At 41.5% G+C, this 21,953-nt stretch overlaps 1 protein-coding gene across 6 annotated transcripts in view; it reads left to right on the plus strand.

The window, feature by feature from the left end:
• Positions 1–21,953, plus strand: part of LOC118400923 (PHD finger protein 21A-like) — a 116,705-nt gene that overhangs the window by 15,530 nt on the left and 79,222 nt on the right. For all 6 annotated transcript variants that reach the window (XM_052474640.1, XM_052474641.1, XM_035797945.2 and 3 more), the window contains 2 exons: positions 4,570–4,602; positions 16,005–16,070. In XM_052474640.1, coding sequence (XP_052330600.1) covers positions 4,570–4,602; positions 16,005–16,070 — 99 coding nt within the window. The remainder of the gene's footprint in view (positions 1–4,569; positions 4,603–16,004; positions 16,071–21,953) is intronic.

The raw sequence follows: 21,953 nt of genomic DNA on the forward strand, positions 1-21,953 counted from the left end.
ACATAGTACTCTAATCAACTGGGCTAACTGTCAAGTTGAATCACCGCTATTATTAAGAGTCCTATCAAATAAAGTAAAAATGTAATACACGGTTTAGCAAATGGTATGGCGGGTGCAAAGAAATGCGTATGTTCCTATCAATCAATGCAGTAAATGTCCAACAAGCACACTAATGAAACATTTTTAAATGTTAAAAATGTTGTACAGCAGTAGATATGTAAATAGTATGTAATCATTATTAAAGTGACCAGTGTTCAATGACTATGTACGTATGGCAACCGTCCCTGAGTAGCTGGCTAGTGACAGTGACTAAGGGACAGAGTTGGGTCCCCAGTCCACCTGGCCGTGCTGCTGCTCCAGTTTCAACTGTTCTGCCTGTGATTATTATTATTTGACCATGCTGGTCATTTATGAACATTTGAACATCTTGGCCATGTTCTGTTATAATCTCCACCCGGCACAGCCAGAAGAGGACTGGCCACCCCACATAGCCTGGTTCCTCTCTAGGTTTCTTCCTAGGTTTTGGTCTTTCTAGGGAGTTTTTCCTAGCCACCGTGCTTCTACATCTGCATTGCTTGCTGTTTGGGGTTTTAGGCTGGGTTTCTGTACAGCACTTTGAGATATCAGCTGATGTACGAAGGGCTATATAAATAAATTTGATTTACTGGGAGGAGGCCGTCTAGTTTTGGCTGTTTAATTGTCTGATGGCCTAGGGATAGAAGCTGTTTATGTAATGTCTTCGCCTTGTAGATGATAGTGGGGGAACAGTCCTTGATGAGCTTCTTGACCTTCCTGTGACACCGGGTGCTGTAGATGTCCTGGAAGGCAGGCAGTGTGCCCCCGATGATGCGTTGTGCTGACGGCACCACCCTCTGGAGAACCGTGCAGTTGCGGACCGTACAATTGCTGTACCAGGTGGTGATACAGCCTCACAGGATGCCTAATTATTTTGTTAGGATCCCCATTAGCTGTTGCAAAAGCAGCAGCTACTCTTCCTGGGGTCCACATGAAACATGACACAATACAGAACATCAATAGACAAGAACAGCTACATTATGGTGTATCTTTAGAAGTTTGTGAGAGTCTTATGGGTCAAGCCAAATTTGTCTTGGGGTGCTGTTGCGCCCTCTTCACCACGCTGTTGGTGTGAATTTCAGGTCTTCAGTGACGTGCACGCAGAGGAATTTGAAGTTTTTTACCCTCTTCACTGTGGCCCGTTTATGTGGATGGGGGCGTGCTCTCTGTTGTGTCCTGTAGTCCATGATCAGCTCCTTTGTTTTGTTGACGCTGAGGTTATTTTCCTGGCACCACTCCGCCAAGGCAGGTAGGCCAGTTGAGAACAAGTTCTCATTTACAACTGCAACCTGGCCAAGATAAAGCAAAGCAGTGTGACAAAAACAGCACAGAATTACACATGGGAAACATGGTCAATAACACAATAGAACATCTGTATACAGTGTGCAAATGAAGTAAGGAGGTAAGGCAATAAATAGGCCGTTGTGGCGAAGTAATTACAATTTAGAAATGAACACTGTAGTGATAGATGTGGGGGAGATAAGTCTCCAACTTCAGTGTTTTTTGCAATTCGTTTCGGTCATTGGTAGCAGAGAACTGGAAGGAAAGACTGCCAAAGGAGGTGTTTTGCTTTGGGGATGACCAGTGAAATATACCTGCTGGAGCATGTGCTACGGGTGGGTGTTGCTATGGTGACCAGTGAGCTGAGATAAGGTGGAGCTTTACCTATAGACTTATAGATGACCTGGAGCCAGTGGGCTTGGCAACGAATATGTAGCGAGGACCAGCCAATGAGGACATACAGGTCGCAAAGGTGGGTAATATATGGGGCTTTGGTGACGGATTGCACTGTGATAGACTGCATCCAGTTTACTGAGTAGAGTGTTGGGAGGCTATTTTGTAAATGACATCGCTGAAGTCAAGGATCGGCAGGATAGTCCGTTTTACGAGGGTATGTTTGTCAGCGTGAGTGAAAATTGGAAGCAGATTCTATATTTAATTTTGGATTGTAGATGTTTAATATGAGTCTGACATGAGAGTTTATAGTCTAGCCAGACACCTAGGTATTTATAGTTGTCCACATATTCATATTCAAGTCAGAACTGTCCAGAGTAGTGATGCTACGTGGGCGGGCAGGTGCTGGTAGCGATTGGTTGAAGAGCATGCATGTAGTTTTTCTAGCATTTAAGAGCAATTGGAGGCCACGGAAGGAGTGTTTTTAATGCATTGAAGCTCGTTGGAGGTTTGTTGGAGGTTTGTTAACACAGTGTCCAAAGAAAGGCCAGAAGTATACAGAATGGTGTCGTCTGCGGAGAGGTGGATCAGAGACTCTCCAGCAGCAAGGGCGACATCATTGATATATACAGAGAAAAAGAGTCAACCTGAGAATTTAACCCTGTGGCACCCCCATAGAGACTGCCAGAGGTCCGGACAACAGGCCCTCCAATTTGACACACTGAACTCTATATGAGAAGTAGTTAGTGAACCAGGCGAGGCAGTCATTTGAGAAACCGACGAGAAACCTGTAGGCTGGATGCAGTCTGGGCCGTCAGCCTTGCAAGGGTTAACTTGTTTAAATGTCTTACTTGCTTCAGCTAGGGAGATCAGGAATACACAGTCCTTGTGAGTGGTGGGGGTCCACATCGGTGGCTCTGTGTTGTTTTCCTCAAAACAGGTGTTTAGCTTGTCTAGAAGTGAGGCGCAGTGGCTGGCTTTCCCGTTATAATCAAGGGTTGTCTGGAGTCTCTGACACATGCGTCTCGTCTGAGCTGTTGAATTGCGACTCCACTTTCTCTGTACTGACTTTTTGCCTCCAATTGCCTTTCGGTGGTCGTAGTTGGTCTGTTTGTAATAGTCAATGTTCTCAGGCACCTTAGTTTGCTGTTTTCTGTTTTGCGAGAATGCTGCCATGTCTCCCTGGTTTCTGAAATCGATACGTTTTCATCACAGTATGGGCTTCTGATGAACCCAGGCACCGAGTCAATGTATTTTTGAGCAGATCCACTGAAGACCATTGCATTATGGGGTGAATCCATACTTCCACTTCAGTAGAATTTTTACTCCGATTTGACGTCAATGCACAACTAGGTACATATTAGAATTGGCGGCGAATCCTAACTTCCTTTTACAGTGCATTTGTAAAGTAAAGACTCTTACTTTTTCCAGATTTTGTTACGTAACAGCCTTATTAAAAAATGTATTTAATAAAATCCACAATACCCCATAATGACAAAGCGAGAAAACAAATTGTGCATTTTTAGCAAATGTATTAAAAATAACAAATAGATACCTTATTTACATAAGTATTCAGACCCTTTGCTATGAGATTTGAAATTGAGCTCATGTGCATCATATTTCCAATGATCATTGTTGCTGTTTCTACAACTTGATTGGAGGCCACCTGTGGTAAATTCAGTTGATTTGACATGATTTGGAAAGGCACATGGCTGTCTATATAACGCCCCACAATTGACAGTGCGTGTCAGAGCAAAAACCAAGCCATGAGGTCGACAGAATTGTCTGTAGAGCTCCAAGACAGGATTGTGTCAAGACACAGATCTGGGGAAGGGTACCAAAACATTTCTGCAATGTTGAAGGTTCCTAAGAACAGTGGCCTCCCAAACGTATTCCATTTAAGAATGATGAACCACCAAGATGGAGGGGGAAAAAATAAACAATTGAATCAATTTCATAATAAGGTTGTAACGTAATAAAATGTGGAAGTAGTTAAGTCTGAATACTTTCCAAATGCACTATTTGTGGCAACTTCAAGCATCCATATTTTCATTACATGTTTGTTAGTGAGTAAGTATGAGTGTGCTAGATAATGGATGCATCCCAAATGACACCCTATTCACTACGCAGGCCAGGTCTTCAGCCTCCTTGCTGTTGAGCACCAGTGGGGTCAGGCCAGTATCTTCAATTGAGCTCAGTCCCTAATGTCCCATAACCACACTCCCAGCACAGGACTCTCCCAGAGGAGTGGTCAGCCACATAGGGTAGACCTGGCATCAGCGCTTTGAAAGGCCAGCTTAGTAAGTCCTCTGCCTAGTCATGTCCCATGTCGCCTCATAGCAATAGGAACCAGATGTTTAGCACCCAGTTAATGAAGGTATGTGGTTCTTTAGCGTGTTAGGGTTATTTTTATACTTTGTTGACGATTACACACTCATTTATCGATTTGTTTTAGTTATCTTCAGTATGAGTAGTCAATTTTTAACTCTGCCTACTGTAGGCCTATAGCATGTCTTTATAAAGTTGAATGTAAATACTGTATGTAAAATGTATGAGTATGTAAAGTCACATTTCAGTATTTTATAAAGTCATAACCTAATCAAATATTCAAATTACCATAATGAGGAAAATACAAAGTGTTATGAGATTGAATAACACATGTTTGTTCAGACTGAATGATGGCCAATGTCACAATTTGGGTATGGGACACAGTTGAATGTTTTTGCCTATAGGTTTCACTGTCCACAGGCTGTAGTAGTCTTGCGGAATGTCCCTGAATGCATTTGTTATCCTACCCACATGTATCTCTTTCTTCTACAGAAACTGGTCACCCAGATGAAACAGGACCCCCAGGTAAATACAATTTCAGTTAATAATTGGTTTGTTTTCAGTAGACTGATGGTGCCGATAGGAATTGCAGCTCTGTTTCTACCTCCTAAGCAACTTTGCAGAATTTATTTAGTAGTTATTTCTTACATTACTAGCCCAGAATGTTTTTTGCATTATTACAATACAGCCGGAAATAACTTTTGGATATCAGAGCGGCGGTAACTCACCAGCGTTCCGACCAGGAATACGACTTTCCCGAATTGGATCCGAATTCATATCCCCAAGGCAATTTAACTTATCTCCAAGGCTGCTCCAAGACGCCACCGGTAGAGAAGAGGTATTCAGAATGGACTTGTCGTCTGACTCAAGGCGTGCACACCATCCACCGCTTCAGTGTATTACTTGTTAATGTTCAGTCCATGGAAAATAAAGTAGACAAGCTCAGGGCGAGGAGCTCCTACCAGAGAGACATCAGGGACTCTAACATACTCTTTCACGTAATCATGGCTCTCTCCGGATATACTGTCCTCATCCGTACAGCAGCTTAAATGGGCTACTTCTCTGTGAGTTAATGAGGAACCGGAACACCTCTCCATTCAAATTTGTGTTAGAAAATACAACTTGTTGGAAAATAATTTGAAATTGACAAGTTGAAAAATGGTCTATAGATCACAAGCAGGCAGCGTGTGTTAACTGTCCTGTTGCTTAACAGTCACATTTTGGAACAGTGAGTGCATTCTGACATCACGTGCATAAAACAACTCACGCTGGGGTGACCGTTAGAGATATTTGGATCTCACAAAAGGTTAACTATGCATGGTGTGATTGTGGTAACATACAGGAACTCAAGCCCTTTTGTTCACCTGACCTAGAGTACCTCACAATCAAATGCCGATCACATTAGCTCCCAAAGAATTGTCTTTGGTTATCGTCACAGCCGTGTATATTCTTCCCCAAGCCGATACCACTACGGCCCTCAAGGAACTAAACTGGACTTTGTGCAAACTGGAAACCGCATATACAAAGTATATCTAAGAAAATTCATGTAGCATTTACAGTGGGGAGAACAAGTATTTGATACACTGCTGACTTTGCAGGTTTTCCTACTTACAAAGCATGTAGTGGTCTCATTTTTTATCATAGGTACACTTCAACTGTGAGAGATGGAATCTAAAACAAAAATTCAGAAAATCACATTGAATGCTTTTTAATGTATAAAAGTTAGCCACCCCTTCTTAGCTATAAGAAGTTAAAGAAGCAATAAAACAAGCCTTCTTTAGACTAGTTGAGTTTCTGGTGCATCAGCATTTGTGGGTTAGATTACAGGCTCAAAATGGCCAGAAACAAAACTTTCTTCTGAAACTCGTTAGCCTTCATTTCTCAGAACTAGAATAGACTATTTCATGCGAGATATTGCCAAGAAACTGAAGATCTCGTACAGCGCTGTGTACTACTACCACCTTCACAGAACAGTGCAAACTGGCTCTAACCAGAATAGAAAGAGTGGGAGGCCCTGGTGCACAACTGAGCAAGAGGACAAATACATTAGAGAGTGTCTAGTTTGAGAAACAGACGCCTCACAAGTCCTCAACTGGCAGCTTCATTAAATAGTACCCGCAAAACACCAGTCTCAACGTCAACAGTGAAGAGGCGACTCCGGGATGCTGGCCTTCTTGGTGTCCTTTAGTAGTGGTTTCTTTGCAGCAATTCGACCATGAAGGCCTGATTTCACGCAGTCTCGTCTGAACAGTTGATGTTGAGATGCGTCTTGCTTGAGCTCTGCGAAGCATTTATTTGGGCTGCAATTTCTGAGGACGGTAACTCTAATGACCTTATCCTCTGCAGCAGAGAACTGTGTCTTGTGGCAGTCCTCATGAGAGGCAGTTTCATCATAGCGCTTGATGGTTTTTGTGACTCAAGAAATGTTCAAAGTTCTTGAAATTTTCCCAATTGACAGACATTCATGTCTTAAAGTAATGGACTGTCCTTTCTCTTTGCTTATGAGCTGTTCTTGCCTTAATATGGACTTGGTATTTTACAACAAAAAACGACCTTGCCACAACACAACAGATTGGCTCAAACGCATTAACAAGGAAATAAATTCCACAAATGAACCTTTAACAAGGCACACCTGTTAATTTAAACACATTCCAGGTGACTACCTCATCAAGCTGGTTGAGAGAATACCAAGGATGTGCAAAGCGGTCATCAAGGCAAAGGGTGGCTACTTTGAAGAATCTCATATAAAATATATTATGATTTGTTTCACTTATGATTCCATTTGTGTTATTTCATAGTTTTGACGTCTTCCCTATTATTCTACAATGTAGAAAATAGTACAAATAAAGAAAAACCCTTGAATGAGTAGATGTCCACATTTTTCACTGGTACTGTAAACTCTCGGTCCCAGCTTTGATGCACCTGTACTGACCTCGCCTTCTGGATGATAGCGGGTTGAACAGGCCGTGGTTCGGGTGGTTAATGTCCTTGATGAATATTTTTGACCTTCCTGTGACATTGGGTGACGTAAATATCTTGGAAGGCAGGCAGTGTGCCTCCAGGGATGCGTTGGGCAGACTGCCCCACCCTCTGGATAGCCCTGCGGTTTCGGACGGTGCAGTTGCCATACAAAAGGGGTGATACAGCCTCACCGGATGCTCCCAATGGTGCATCTGTCAAAGTTTGAGGGTCTTAGGGGCCAAGCCAAATTTCTTCAACCTGATGAGCCACGGTTGAGCCTTCCTCACAAGACTACCTGTGTGTAGTACTGAAGACTTGAAGATTTCCATCTTCTCCACTGTGGCCCCGTCGATGTGGATCGGGGCGTGCGCCCGCTGCTGTCTCCTGGAGTCCACAATCAGCTTCTTCGTCTTGATGTTGAGGGAGAAGTTATTTTCCTGGCACCACTCCGCAAGGGCCTTCACCTCCTCCCTTTAGGCTGTCTCGTCATTATTAGTAAATCAGGCCTACTACTGTTGTCTGCAAAAGTTTTTTTTTTTTTACCACTTTCATGGTATCCAATTGGTAGTTAGTCGTCTCATCTTTGCAACTCCCATATGGACTCGGGAGAGGCGAAGGTCGAGAGCCGTGCTTCCTCCGAAACACAACACAACCAAGCCGCACTGCTTCTTGACACAATGCCCACTTAACCCTGTAAGCCAGCCGCACCAATGTATCGGAGGAAACACCGTACACCTGGCGACCGTGTCAGCATGCACTGCGCCTGGCCCGCCACAGGAGTCGCTAGTGCGCGATGGGACAAGAACATCCCTGCCGGACAAACCCTCCCCTAAACCCGGACTACGCTGGGACAAATTGTGCACAGCCCCATGGGTCTCCTGGTCGCGGCTGGCTGTGACAGAGCCTGGACTCGAACCCCGAATCTCCAGTGGCACAGCGAGCACTGCGATGCAGTGCCTTAGACCACTGCGCCACTCGGGAGGCGTGTCATGAAACTTGATGGTTGAATTGGTGTGCATGGCCATGCAGTCACGGGTGAACAGGGAGTACAGGAGGGGGCTGAGCATGCACCTTTGTTGGGCCACTGTGAAGAGGATCAGCGTAGTGGAGGTGTTTCCTACCTTCACCACCCGTCAGGTAGTCCAGGATCCAGTTGCACAGAGCTGGATTCAGACCCAGGGCCCGAGCTTAATGATGAGCTTGGAGCTGTAGTTAATGAACATCATTCTTACGAAGTTATTGCTCTTTTCTAGGTGGGATAGGGCAGAGTGCAGTGCAATTGCGATTCCTTCATCTGTGGATTGATTGTGGCGGAATGCAAATTGCAGTGGGTCTAAAAAGGTAAGGTGAAGATGATATGATCCTTACCTAGCCTCACAAAGCACTTCATGATGACGGAAGTGAGAGTTATTGGGCGATTAGTCATTTAGTTTGTCCCTGTACCCAAGAAAGTGTAGGTAACCAATGGTGGGGACAGCAGACTGGGATAGGGAGAGATTGAATATGTCCGTAAACACTCCAGCCAGCCGGTCTGCGCATGACGTGGCTAGGTATGCTATTTGGGCCCGGCAGCCTTGCGAGGGTTAACACTCTAAAATGTATTACTCCCATCAGCCACGGAGGAGGAAAGCCCCCAGTCCTTTTGGAGCAGGACGCGTCGATGGTCCTCAAAGCGGGCAAAGGTGTTTTAGCTTGTCCGGGAGCAAGACGTCAGTGCCCAGAGTAAACGGCCTCCTACTCTTTCCTAGATGGGAATGCATGCATAGTATTATTACTGGTGGATAGAAAACACTCTGAAGTTTTTAAAACTGTTTGAATTATGTCTGAGTATAACGGAACCCATAGGGCAGGCAACTTCCAAACAGGAAGTGGAAATTCTGGGGCTGGTTGATTTTTCAACTCATCGCCTATTCACATCCCAATAAGATATGGATCTGTTCGCACTTCCTACGCCTTCCACTAGATGACAACAGTCAGTAGAACATGGAATGAAGCCTTTAGTGTGATGTGGGGCCGGATGGGAGGGGAATGAGTCACTGGTCTGGCAGAATGCCAGTTCCTGGTTACGCGCAGTACTCATATCTTCATGTGTTCCATTAGTCTGTAGACAAAAACGAATGCTCCGGTTGGAACGTTATTTGATATATATGATAATAACATCCTGAAGATTGATTCTCTACTTAGTTTGACCAGTTTATTCGACCTGTTTTCGTCCGAGTTCGCCTGGACCGGTGCCAGCTTTTGGACATGTGAGCTAAACGTGCTAGCAAAAGTAGCTAATTGGACACTAGTAATGGACAATATCGAACAAAACAACAATTTATTGCGGAACTAGGATTCCTTGCACTGCATTCTGAAAGATCTTCAAAGGTGAGGGAATATTTATGATGTAATTTTGTATTTCAGTTGACTCCAACATGGCGGAGAAATGTATTTACGTCTGAGCGCCATCTCAGATTATTGCATGGTATGCTTTTTTTCGAAAAGTAAAAAAAAAATCTGACAGTGGTTGCATTAAGAACCAGTGTATCTTTAATTATATGTAAAACATGTATCTTTCGTCAAAGTTTATGATGATTATTTCTGTTATATGAAGTGGCTCTCTGTAATTACTCTGGATAATTTGGAGTCATTTCTGAACATGGCGCCAATGTAAACCGCGGTTTGTGGATATAAATATGCATATTATCGAACAGAACATAAATGTATTGTGTAACATGATGTCATGAGTGTCATTTGATGAAGATCATTTTATCTCTAATTCTGCTTTTGTGACTATCTTTGGCTGGGAAAAATGGCTGTGTTTTTGGGGGGATTTGGTGGTGATCTAACAAATATATGTTGTGTTTTTGCTGTAAAACATTATAAAAACTGGACACAATGGGTAGATCAACAAGATGTTTATCTTTCATTTGCTGTATTGGACTTGTTAATTTGTAAAAGTTAAATATTTCAAAAAAATATTTTTGAATTTCCTTCGATGCCTTTTTCAGTGGAATGTTGGGGGGAGGTTCCGCTAGCAGAAACGGTGTCCTAGACAGGTTAACAAGTGCAATACACCAAATGAAAAACTTCTTGTTAATCTACCCATCTTGTCCAATTTCAAAAAGGCTTTAGAGCGAAAGCACAACATATGATTGTTAGGTCAGAGCCAAGTCACAAAAAAACACCTTTGATTATCTTCGTCAGATGACAATCATAGGACATCATGTTACATACATGTATGTTTGGGTCGATAAAGTGCATATTTATAACCAAAAATCTGTTTACATTGGCACGTTACGTTCAATAATGTTTTGCTTCCAAAACATCTGGTGATTTTGCAGAGAGCCACATCAATTTAAAGAAATACTCATAATACACATTGATAAAAGATACAACTGGTATTCACAGAATTAAAGATATACTTCTCCTTAATGCAACCGCTGTGTTAAGATTTCAAAAACTTTACGGAAAAGCAAACCATGCAATAATCTGAGTACGGCACTCGGATATAAGCCAAACAGATATCTGCCATGTTGGAGTCAACAGAAGTCAGAAATAACATTATAAATATTCACGTACCTTTGATTTTAATCTGAATGCACTCCCAGGAATCCCAGTTCCACAATAAATGTTTGATTTGTTCGATAAAGTTAATCTTTATGTCCAAATACCTCCTTGTTGTTAGCGTGTTCAGCCCAGTAATCCAAATTCATGACACACGAGCAGACAAAGTCAAAACATTCTCTTACAGTCCGTAGAAACATGTCAAACGAAGTATAGAATCAATCTTTAGGGTGTTTTTATCATATCTTCAATAATGTTCCAACTGGAGAATTCCTTTGTCTTCAGAAATGCAATGGAACTCTAGCTAACTCACACGTGAATGTGTGTCACGAGTTCATGGCACTCTGCCAGACTCATTCAGCTCTCATTCCCCCCTCCTTCACAGTAGAAACCCGAAACAAGGTTCTAAAGACTGTTGACAGTCTAGTGGAAGCCTTAGGAAGTGCAATTTGACCCCATAGACACTGTTTTCGATAGGCCAAGTGTTGAAAAACTACAAACCTCAGATTGACCGCTTCCTGGTTGGATTGTTCTCAGGTTTTCACCTGCCATATGAGTTCTGTTGTACTCACAGACATCATTCAAACAGTTTTAGAAACTTCAGTGTTTTCTGTCCAAATCTACCAACAATATGGATATATTGGCAACTGGGACCAAGTAGCAGGCAGTTTACTCTAGGCACGCTTTTCATCCAAATGTGAAAATGCTGCCCCCTATCCCAAACAGGTTAATCAGAACAACAGTTTTCAGCTGTGCAAACATAATTGCAAACGGGTTTTCTAATGATCAATTAGTCGTTTAAAATGATAAACTTGGGATTGGCTAAGAAGTAGCCATTGGAACACAGGAGTGTTGGTCGCCTCTGAATATATTCCAGCTACAGTTTCAATAGTCATTTACAACATTAATAATGTCTACACTGTATTTCTGATCTATTTGATGTTATTTTAATGGACAAGAAATGTGCTTTTATTTAAAAAACAAGGACATTTCGAAGAGACCCAAACTTGAACGGTATAAAATTTTGACCCTCAAATGGTATACTTATTTTTTTTATTTTAGGAACATCCTCCAAGATCTGATGCTAAGGGAGGATTGATAGATTTCCAATCTAATGAAATCCTTCTGCGGGCTAATGGGGAGGCAATGGCATGCAGAGCTGTCTGTCAGAGATTGATTGATTGTTTGGTACTCCGAAAAAATAATTCTGCACTTGGCTGCAACTTTATTTAAAACCCTTTCTGAAGCATTTGATATATAGTAAAATAAGTCAAATGTAAGTGAACTGGAGAAAACTCAATCTCAGAAATTCCAGTTGAAGTTTGCTGGTTAGGGGAGTAAATTTCTCATAATGGAGGGAAGACGAGGTATATTGGATATTGGTGATATTGGATCCCTAAATATTTAAAGCCAGACTTGGACATATGAAATGGAATAGTATCCCGTGGAATTTGTAATGCTAATTCATTAATAGGAAAATATTCACTTTTTGAGAAATTAAATTTATAACCCGACAACACACCAAACCTACACATTAGGCCCACTACCACAGGGACACACACTTCATGGTCTGAGATGTATATAAAAGTAAGTAATCTGCATACAAGGAAACTTTGTGTTCCAGTCCCATCTGTAGATACCACGTATTGAGGGTGTGGCCTTTAGCATGATGGAAAGGGGTTCTATCGCCAGGGCAAATAACAGAGGGGGACATTGGATATCCACGGCATGTGGCCCTTGATAATGGGAAATACTGTGAACAAAGTTTTTTTTCTAAGTACTGATGCCTTGGGTAATGATTACAACCGTCTGACCCAGGAAATTAAGTTCGCACCAATGCCAAATTTTCCCATTACAGAGAATAAATATTCCCATTCTACCCTGTCAAATGCCTTCTCCGCATCTAAAGAGAACTGCTTCAGGAACGTCCGAAGATGCAGGAGAGTATGACATTAGGCAGACATCGAATGTTAGAAAAGGGTTGTCGACCCTTAATAAACCCGGTCTGATCTGTTCTGTCTGTCATAGTGGATTCTAATCGAGAGTCCAGCAATTTCGCTAATACTTTTGCATTTAAAAGATAGATCGGTCTGTATCGGTTTCAAACATTTCAAGCAGGTGGTGGTGGAGTTTGGCATCAAACATTGTAGAATTCAATTGGGTTAGCAATTTTCCACTTTGCATTGCTGTTATTGAATTAATAATCTCCTAACTGCAAAGCTAGATCCATTCCTTCTCTGTATTAAGGGTTGGAGTTTCCAAATTGTCAAAATCATTCATAATTGTCTTCAGGTCCTTCTGATGTGTATAGATCATAATAAACATTTGATAGTAGTATTGATTTCAGAAGGACTACTTAAGACACCTGAGATGTTGTGAATTTGAGGGACCAGCTGTGAGGCAGATTTGCACTTGAGTTGATGAGCTAGAAGTCAACCAGCCTTTTCCCTATATTCTTAAACAGAACAAGTAGCTGCAGCTCGGCCTTATCTGTGGATAGTAAATTGTTCTGAGTTTGAAGACTCAGCCTTTGTAAAGTTCTGGTGATGGAGAGGCGGAATATTGTTGGTGTAATTCAAGAATTGCATTGATCAGCTGTTTTTAATTTTCTGTTTGTTGAGAAATAGGAAATTATTATTAACAACTTTAAGTGTGTCCCAAAGTGTAGATCGAGGGTTCGGTTTTATTTGTTTCAATAAAGACAGCAATTGCATTTCATAGAATGGTGCAGAATAAATAGTTTGAAAGTAGATTAAGTCTCCATGTGGGGGGTCTGTATAGTTCAATGAGAATGAGAGGTCGAGCGACAGAGGAGCATGGTCACTAATAACAATGGCAGAGTATTCTACTTAACAGAGGGGAGAAGAGCTTTATCTACACATGTGAAACAAAAGAGAATTCTTTGTTACTAGGAAAAAGTAATCTCCATGGATCTACAAATCCTGCCTAGCTTATAAATGCAGACCTAGCGCTGGACATTTTGAGGGAGATGATGATCTAGGGTTTGAGTGGTCCAAGACCTGGGTGGATCACACAATTCAAGTTGCCTCCCAAAATGTAATCAAGATTGGGCAGCAAAGAAACAAGTTGGTTAATGCAATCAACATTATCCCAATTGGGAGCATAAACATTTACAATTTAAACAGAGGTGTGAAAGAACCAGATACCATAACAAAACTCTGTGGATCTGAGACTGTCAGCAGCAGTAAATTGTACTTTCTTATAAATAAGTGTTGCTGTTCCCCTTGCCTTAGCATTGAATTTTGAATGGAATATTTGTCCTACCCAATCTTCAGTCTACCATGATCTGCTGTGTTTGGGAGAAACTCTCCAAATACAGGTGTGCCAAGCTTGTAGTGTTATACCCAAGAAGATTCGAGGCTGTAATCGCTGACAAAGGTTCTTCAACAAAGCATTGCGTAAAGGGTCGGAATACTTAAATGTCATATTTCAGTTAGTTTTTTTGTGCAAATATATATTTGAGTAAATTGAGTAAAAACAATTGAATCAATTTTAGAATAAGGCTGAAATGTAACAATGTTGAAAAAGTGAAGGGGTCTGAATACTTTCCAGAATGCACTGTATATACAGTAGAATGTTAGTGAAGACATACTATGAAATAACACACATGGAATCATGTAGTAACCAAAAAAGTCTTAAACAAATCTAAATATATTTGATTCTTCAAAGTAGTCACCCTTTGCCTTGACAGCTTTACACACGCTTGGCATTCTCTCCACCAGCTTCATGAGGAATGCCTTTCCAACATTCTTGAAGGAGTTAGCACATATGCTGAGCACTTGTTGGCTGCTTTCCAGTTGAATGCATTCAGTTCTACAATTGACTAGATATTCCCCTTTCTTTCACTCTGCGGTCCAACTCATCCCAAACCATCTGTTGGGTTGAGGTCGCGTGATTGTGGAGGCCAGGTAATCTGATGCAGCACTCCATCACTCTACTCCTTGTTCAAATAGCCCTTACACAGCCTGGAGGTGTGTTGGGTCATTAGACAAAGGGACAGATTTCTACCGGTCTAATGTCAATTTCTGGTGTTTCTTGGCCCATGCAAGTCTTATTGGTGTCCTTTAGTAGTGGTTTCTTTGCAGCAATTTGACCATGAAGGCCTGACCCGTGTAGTCAGTCTCATCTGAACAGTTGATGTTGAGACGTGTCTATTACCTGAACTCTGTGAAGAATTTATTTGGGCTGCACTCTGAGGTGCAATTAACTCTAATGAACTTATCCTCTGTATCAGAGGTAACTATGGCTCTTTTCTGTGGTGGTCCTCATGAGAGGCAATTTCATCATAGCGCTTGATGGTTTTTGCGACTGCACATTTTTGACGTTCTTAATTTACACATTGACTGAACTTCATGGCTTAAAGTAATGGTGGACTGTTATTTCGCTCTGATTATTTCAGCTGTTCTTGCCATAATATGGACTTGGTCTTTTACCAAATAGGGCTATCTTTTGTGTACTAACCATACCTTTTCATAACATAGCTGATAGGCTCAAACACATTAAGAAGGAAAGACATTCCACAAATGAACTTTTAACAAGGCACACCTAATTTAGCCCAAACAACTACCTCTTTCCCTACTGTATTGTATTTATTTATTTTGCTCCCCATTATTTTTATTTCTACTTTGCACATTCTTCCACTGCAAATCTACCATTCCAGTGTTTTACTTCCTATATTGTATTTACTTTGCAACCATGTCCTTTTTTTTGCCTCTACCTCCCTTATCTCACCTCATTTGCTCACATCGTATATAGACTTGTTTATACTGTATTATTGACTGTATGTTTGTTTTACTCCATGTGTAACTGTGTGTTGTATGTGTCGAATTGCTTTGCTTTATCTTGGCCAGGTCGCAATTGTAAATGAGAACTTGTTCTCAACTTGCCTACCTGGTTAAATAAAGGTGAAATAAATAAAAAGCTGGTTGAGAGAATGCCAAGAGTGTGCAAAGCTGTCAAGGCAAATGGTGGCTACTTTGAAGAATCTCCAATATAAAATATATTTTGATTTGTTAACTTTTTTTGGTTATCACATGATGCCAAATGTATTATTTCCTAGTTTTGATGTCTTTACTATTATTCTCAATGTAGAAAATGGGTGTCCAAACTTGACTGGTACTGTGTGTGTGTTTGATTTATTTATGTTTCCACAAAATTGTGACCAGCTCCAAATGGTGTTTTGACATCTGGATAGTTTGAGTGAATGTTTGTACTGATTTCTGTTCATTTGTAGGTGTGTGTGCATGTGAAACATCAGTGTGGAGACAAATCTTCCAATTTGAAATAAAGTAGTTTTGGTTGAAATGAACCAACCTGCCTTTTCAAGTGAACCTGGATGTAAATTTTTGTAACTTGGTATGAAAGTGTCCTAAAAAGAGCTTTGCCTTCCTTTGCAGAATGCTGATCTGAAGAAGCAGCTCCACGAACTTCAGGCGAAGATCACAGCGCTTAGCGAGAAGCAGGTATTTCAGGAGATGATGCTGACACAACACAAGGCTGTCCCAGGTTGCCCTACATGAGAGCAGACACACCAATATTGATATGCGTTTGAAACACATGATTTTTACAAATTAAAATGTGTAACCAGTTAGTCCTTTTTAGGCAGACTAATTTGTTTCTTTAAACATCATATTCGAAGATACGCACAAATTAATCATGTATGTTTATTTCGTTTAAGGCTTTATAAATCCCAATGAGTAATTTGTCACTCCCTCTGTGCTGTGCTGTGTGCGTGGGCAAGTGAACACGGAATAGACACGCACACAAACATACTGTTTACACAGCTAATGTCTTGTGATGGATGCTCTGAGGCAGAAATGAAAGCACATTATTTGGAATGTGTGTTCTCTTCCCAATGTGCTCTCTCTGTTAGCAGTATTCTGCCCACGGTGAGGCTCACCTAATGTGACTTCCACAACGACTTGTTTTCCTGCTGCTTTCTCCATTCTGTCAAGGGAGCTGACTAATCAATGTGGTTTGTGACACACTGACTGTTCTCTGGAACAATTCAAAGAACATGGAATATATTCAATATATAGAGTGGTGGCTCTTTTAGTTAAAGGGATACTTCGGGATCTACTTCCCCAGAGTCAGATGAACTTGTGGATCCCAGTTTTATGTCTCTGTCCAGTATGAAGGATCCGATACCCATAGACTTCCAGCCATTGCACTAGTTAGCATTGGCTTGCAGTACTACCTATAACATCCTTCATACTGGACACAGAGACATAAAAATGGTATCCATGAGTTCTTCTGACTAGGGTTGAAGATACTTTTTCTTGCCACTGTATGTGAACCCTTTGGAATTACTTGGATTTCTGCATACATTGGTCATCAAATTTGTTTTGATCTTCATCGGTGTCACAACAATAGACTAACCTAGTGTGGTTATAATAGCACACATTAGTGTATTCAATATAGACATAATTTAAACATTCACAGTGTAAGTTGGGAAAAGTATGTGAATCCCTAAGCCTAATGAGTTCTCCAAAAGCTAATTGGCGTCAGCTAACCTGGAGTCTAATCAATGAGACGAGGTTGGAGATGTTGGTTAGAGCTGCCTTGTCCTATAAAAAAACACTAACACAATCTGAGTCAGCTATTCACAAGAAGCATTGCCTGATGTGAACCATGCCTCAAACAAAGGAGATCTCGGAAGACCTAAGATTAAGAATCGTTGACTTGCATAAAGCTTGGAAGGGTTACAAAAGTATGACAAAGCTCAATGAGGTTAAGAAGAGTGTCAGCTAAAGACTTAAAGAAATATCTGGAACATGCTAATGTCTACGATTTGTAAAACACTAAACAAGAATGGTGTTCATGGGAAGACACCACAGAAAAAGCCACTGCTCTCCCAAATTCTGAAGTTTTCAAAAGTGCACCTGAATGTTCCACAGCGCTACTGGCAAAATATTCTGTGGACGGATTAAACTAAAGTTGACTTTTTTTGGAAGGAACACACAATACTATGTGTGGAGGGGAAAAAAAAGCACAGCACACCAACATCAAAACCCCATCCCAACTGTAAAGAATGGTGAAGGGAGCATCATGGTTTGGACTGCTTTGCTGCCCCAGGGCCTGGACAGCTTGCTATCATCGACGTAAAAATGAATTCCCATGTTTAGCCTAACATTCTCCTGCAAAATGTCTTTATATCTGTCTGCCAATTAAAGCTCAACAGATGGGTGATGCAACAGGACAACGACCCAAAACACAGTAGTCCTGACCTCAACCCGATTTGAGATGCCGTGGCATGACCTCGAGAGCCGTTCACACCAGACATCCCAAGAATATTGCTGAACTGAAACAGTTTTGTAAAGAGGAATGGTCGAAAAAATCCTCCTGACTGTTGTGCAGGTCTGATCCGCAACTACAGAAAATGTTTGCTTGAGGTTATTGCTGCCAAAGGAGGATCAACCAGTTATTAAATCCAAGAGTTCACATATACTTTATCTACCCTGCACTGGAAGTGTTTACACGGTGTGATTAATAAATTGCTGCGCACCTGAATATAAACCGCACCCACTGAATTATTTAAAAATATGTATTTTGTACATAAATAAGCTGCACATGTCTATAAGCCGCAGGTGCCTACCGGTACATTGAAACAAATTAACTTTACACAGCCTTTAAACGAAACACAGCTTGTAACAAATTAAACAGTGGCCTACCAAGAAAGTCATTGGTCACTATCTTCCTCCTCCTGTGCACTGAAACCACTGAAGTCATCTCCTTCTGTGTCGGAGTTGAATAGCCTCAGAATTGCTTCATCCGATGTTGGATCGTTTTCATTGTCGCTCTTGTCACTTTCATCCAGAGGCAAATACCCCGCTGAGCTCATGCTGCCCCTTCAACACGCAGCAGTCCAGCCTTTCAAAACCCGTTAATGATAGTGGATTTTTTTGACAATGCTCCACGCTGTCAGAACCCACTGGCAGACTTGACCATAAGTTGCTCTTCGCATGCGGCCCGTTTTAGTGAAGGATTTCTCCCCACTTGTCATCCAAGCCTCCCACTGAACAAGGAGCGCCACCTTAAATGCACGATTTACACTGATGTCGAGTGGCTGCAAATACTTTGGGCCATCTGCTTTTCTTCCCTCTGAAAGCTGTTGTCTTTTTGCACTGAGTCAGTTCCTCACGCTGCTTTCCAACGTCTTATCATCGACTCATTAAGGCCAAGCTCCCGTGCAGCAGCTCTATTTCCTTTTCCAACAGCCAGATCGATCGCCTTCAACTTGAAAGCTGCATCATATGCATTTCTCCGTGTCTTTGCCATGATGAGGGTGACAAAATTACTACCGTAATCAGAATGATGGGAAGTTTGAGCGTGCTCGATTTACGTCACATTATGTGACGGTGCTCAGTTTTTTGGCGACATGAGCGTGGGAATAAAGTAGCAGCTTATAGTCCGGAAATTACGGTAATTGTGTGTGTGTTATTAGTTTAAGCAGACTGTCTATTGTTGTGACCTAGATGAAGATCACATTTTATGACCAAAGGGTTTACATAAAATACTTTTTCTTGCCACTGTAAATGGCCTAATTGCCAAAATCACAAAGTATCCCTTTTATGATCCAGGCTGTATCACATCTGGCCGTGATTGGGAGTCCCATAGGGTGGCGCACAATTGGCCCAGCATCGTCCAGATTTTGCTGGGGTAGGCCATCATTGTAAATAAGAATTTGTTATTTAACTGACTTGCCTAGTTAAATAAAGGTGAAAAAAAAAATGTGTTTAGTGTTGGGCTGTCCAAAAAATTGGATCTTGGTCGACCGAAAGTTGTTCTTTTTACCAGTCTAAGGTGTACTTTTCCTTATGTAGATGTAACAGTATAGACTTTACGTCTGTCCCCCTCGCCCCGACCTGGGCGTGAACCAGGGACGCTCTGCACACGTCAACAGTCACCCTCGACCCTCGAAGCATCGTTACTCATCACTCCACAAAAGCTGCAGCTCTTGCAGAGCAAGGGGAACCACTACTTCAAGCTCTCAGAGCAAGTGATGTCACCGATTGAAACGCTATTAGCGCGCACCACCGCTAACTAGCTAGCCATTTCACATCCGTTACGCTGACACACCTTTAATAAAATCAACTATATGCATTGAGCTTGTCTGAGGGTTTAAGCGCACTGTGTGATGAAATAAGACTCACATGACTCAAAAGAGGGAGCCAGAGATCAAGATAACCAGAAGAAAAAAATCCTTAACCTGACCCAATCATCCTTCTCCTGCTGGCTTTCTAACGTTACACTCCTGAAGTTGCTGGTAATAAGCTACACGAGTAGTCTGCAAGTTTTTCTCATGTGGAATGCCAATTTATCTTACCATTTCCACTGATCTGCGTGCAAGTTATGGTTTTCATGTGCACATTTTCATGGAACAGTTGAATTCGTATCTCAAAATCATTGTCGTGTTTAATCAAAATTAAATCTAAATGAAAATGATTCAAACCTAAAATAACTTATATTGCCATCTATGTAAAACAAATTGCTTGCATTAAAGCCAACAAATAAAAACATTACAGCCTGCAGGCAGAAAATATCCTGATTTAATAGAGAGAACGATTTATTTAAGTTCCTTCATCACATTCCCAATGTGTCAAAAGTTTACATGCTACCAAATACTAATTGAGTCTATTGCCTTTACATTGTTTAACTTAGGTCAAACGTTTCGGGTAGCCTTCCACAAGCTTCCCACAATAAGTTGGGTGAATTTGTCACGCCTTGGTTTTAGTATTTTGTGTTTTCTTTAATTATTTGGTCAGGCCAGGGTGTGACATGGGTTTATGTTGTTGTATTTCGTATTGGGGTTTTTGTATTATTGGGATTGCGGCTGAGTAGGGGTGTTGTATGGGCTTGGCTGCCTGAGGCGGTTCTCAATCAGTCAGGTGATTCTCGTTGTCTCTGATTGGGAACTGTATTTAGGTAGCCTGGTTTCGCTCTGTATTTCGTGGGTGATTGTTCCTGTCTCTGTGTAGTTTCACCAGATAGGCTGTAATTAGATTTCACGTTCCGTTTGTTGATTTTGTATAGTTATTTCATGTATCGCTCTCTTCATTAAAGACATGAGTAACCACCACGCTGCATTTCGGTCCGACTCTCTTTCGACAAACAAAGAACGCCTTTACAATTTTGGCCCATTCCTCCTGACAGAGCTGGTGAAACTGAGTCAGGTTTGTAGGCCTCCTTGCTTGCACATGCTTTTTCAGTTCTGCCCACAAATGTTCTATGGGATTGAGGTCAGGGCTTAGTGATGGCCACCCCAATACCTTGAATTTGTTGTCCTTAAGCCATTTTGCCACAACTTTGGAAGTATGCTTGGGGTCATTGTCCATTTGGAAGACTCATTTGCAACCAAGCTTCAACTTCCTGACTGATGTCTTGTGATGCTTCAATATATCCACATAATTTTCCTTTCTCGTGATGTCATTTATTCTGTGACGTGCACCAGTCCCTCCTGCAGCAAAACACCCCCACAACATGATGCTGCCAACCTCATGCTTCACGGTTGGGATGGTGTTCTTCAGCTTGCAAGCATCCCCCTTTTTCCTCCAAACATAATGCTGGTCATTATGGCCAAACAGTTCCATTTTTCTTTCATCAGACCAGCGGACATTTCTCCAAAAAGTACAGTCTTTGTCCCCATGTGCAGTTGGGAACCGTAGTCTGTCTTTTTCATGGTGGTTTTGGAGCAGTGGCTTCTTCCTTGCGGAGTGGCCTTTCAGGTTCTGTTGATTTAAAGGACTTGTTTTACTGTGGATATAGATAATTTTGTACCTGTTTCCCCCAGCATCTTCACATGGTCCTTTGCTGTTGTTCTGGGATTGATTTGCACTTTTCGCACCAAAGTACGTTCATCTCTAGGAGACAGAACGTGTCTTCTTCCTGAGCAGTGTGACCGCTACGTGGTCCCATGGTGTTTATACTTGCGTACTATTGTTTGTACAGATGAATGTGGTACCTTCAGGCATTTGGAAATTGCTCCCAAGGATGAACCAGACTTGTGGCGGTATACAAGTTTTTTTTGTTTGTTTTGAGTGCTTGGCTGATTTCTTTTGATTTTTTTTTTTTTTTTTTTTTTTCCCATGATGTCAAGCAAAGAGGCACTGAGTTTGAAGGTAAGCCTTGAAATGCATCCACAGGTACACCTCCAATTGACTCAAATTAGGTCAATTAGCATATCAGAAGCTTCATGACATTTTCTGAAATTTTCCAAGCTGTCAACTTAGTGTATGTAAACTTCTGACCCACTGGAATGGGAGTGATCAGTGAATTATAAGTGAAATACTCTGTAAGCAATTTTTGGAAAAATTACTTGTCATGCACAAAGTAGATGTCCTAACCGA

This window comes from Oncorhynchus keta, chromosome 22 (genome assembly GCF_023373465.1).
Source record: "Oncorhynchus keta strain PuntledgeMale-10-30-2019 chromosome 22, Oket_V2, whole genome shotgun sequence".
Taxonomy (NCBI): Eukaryota; Metazoa; Chordata; class Actinopteri; order Salmoniformes; family Salmonidae; genus Oncorhynchus; species Oncorhynchus keta.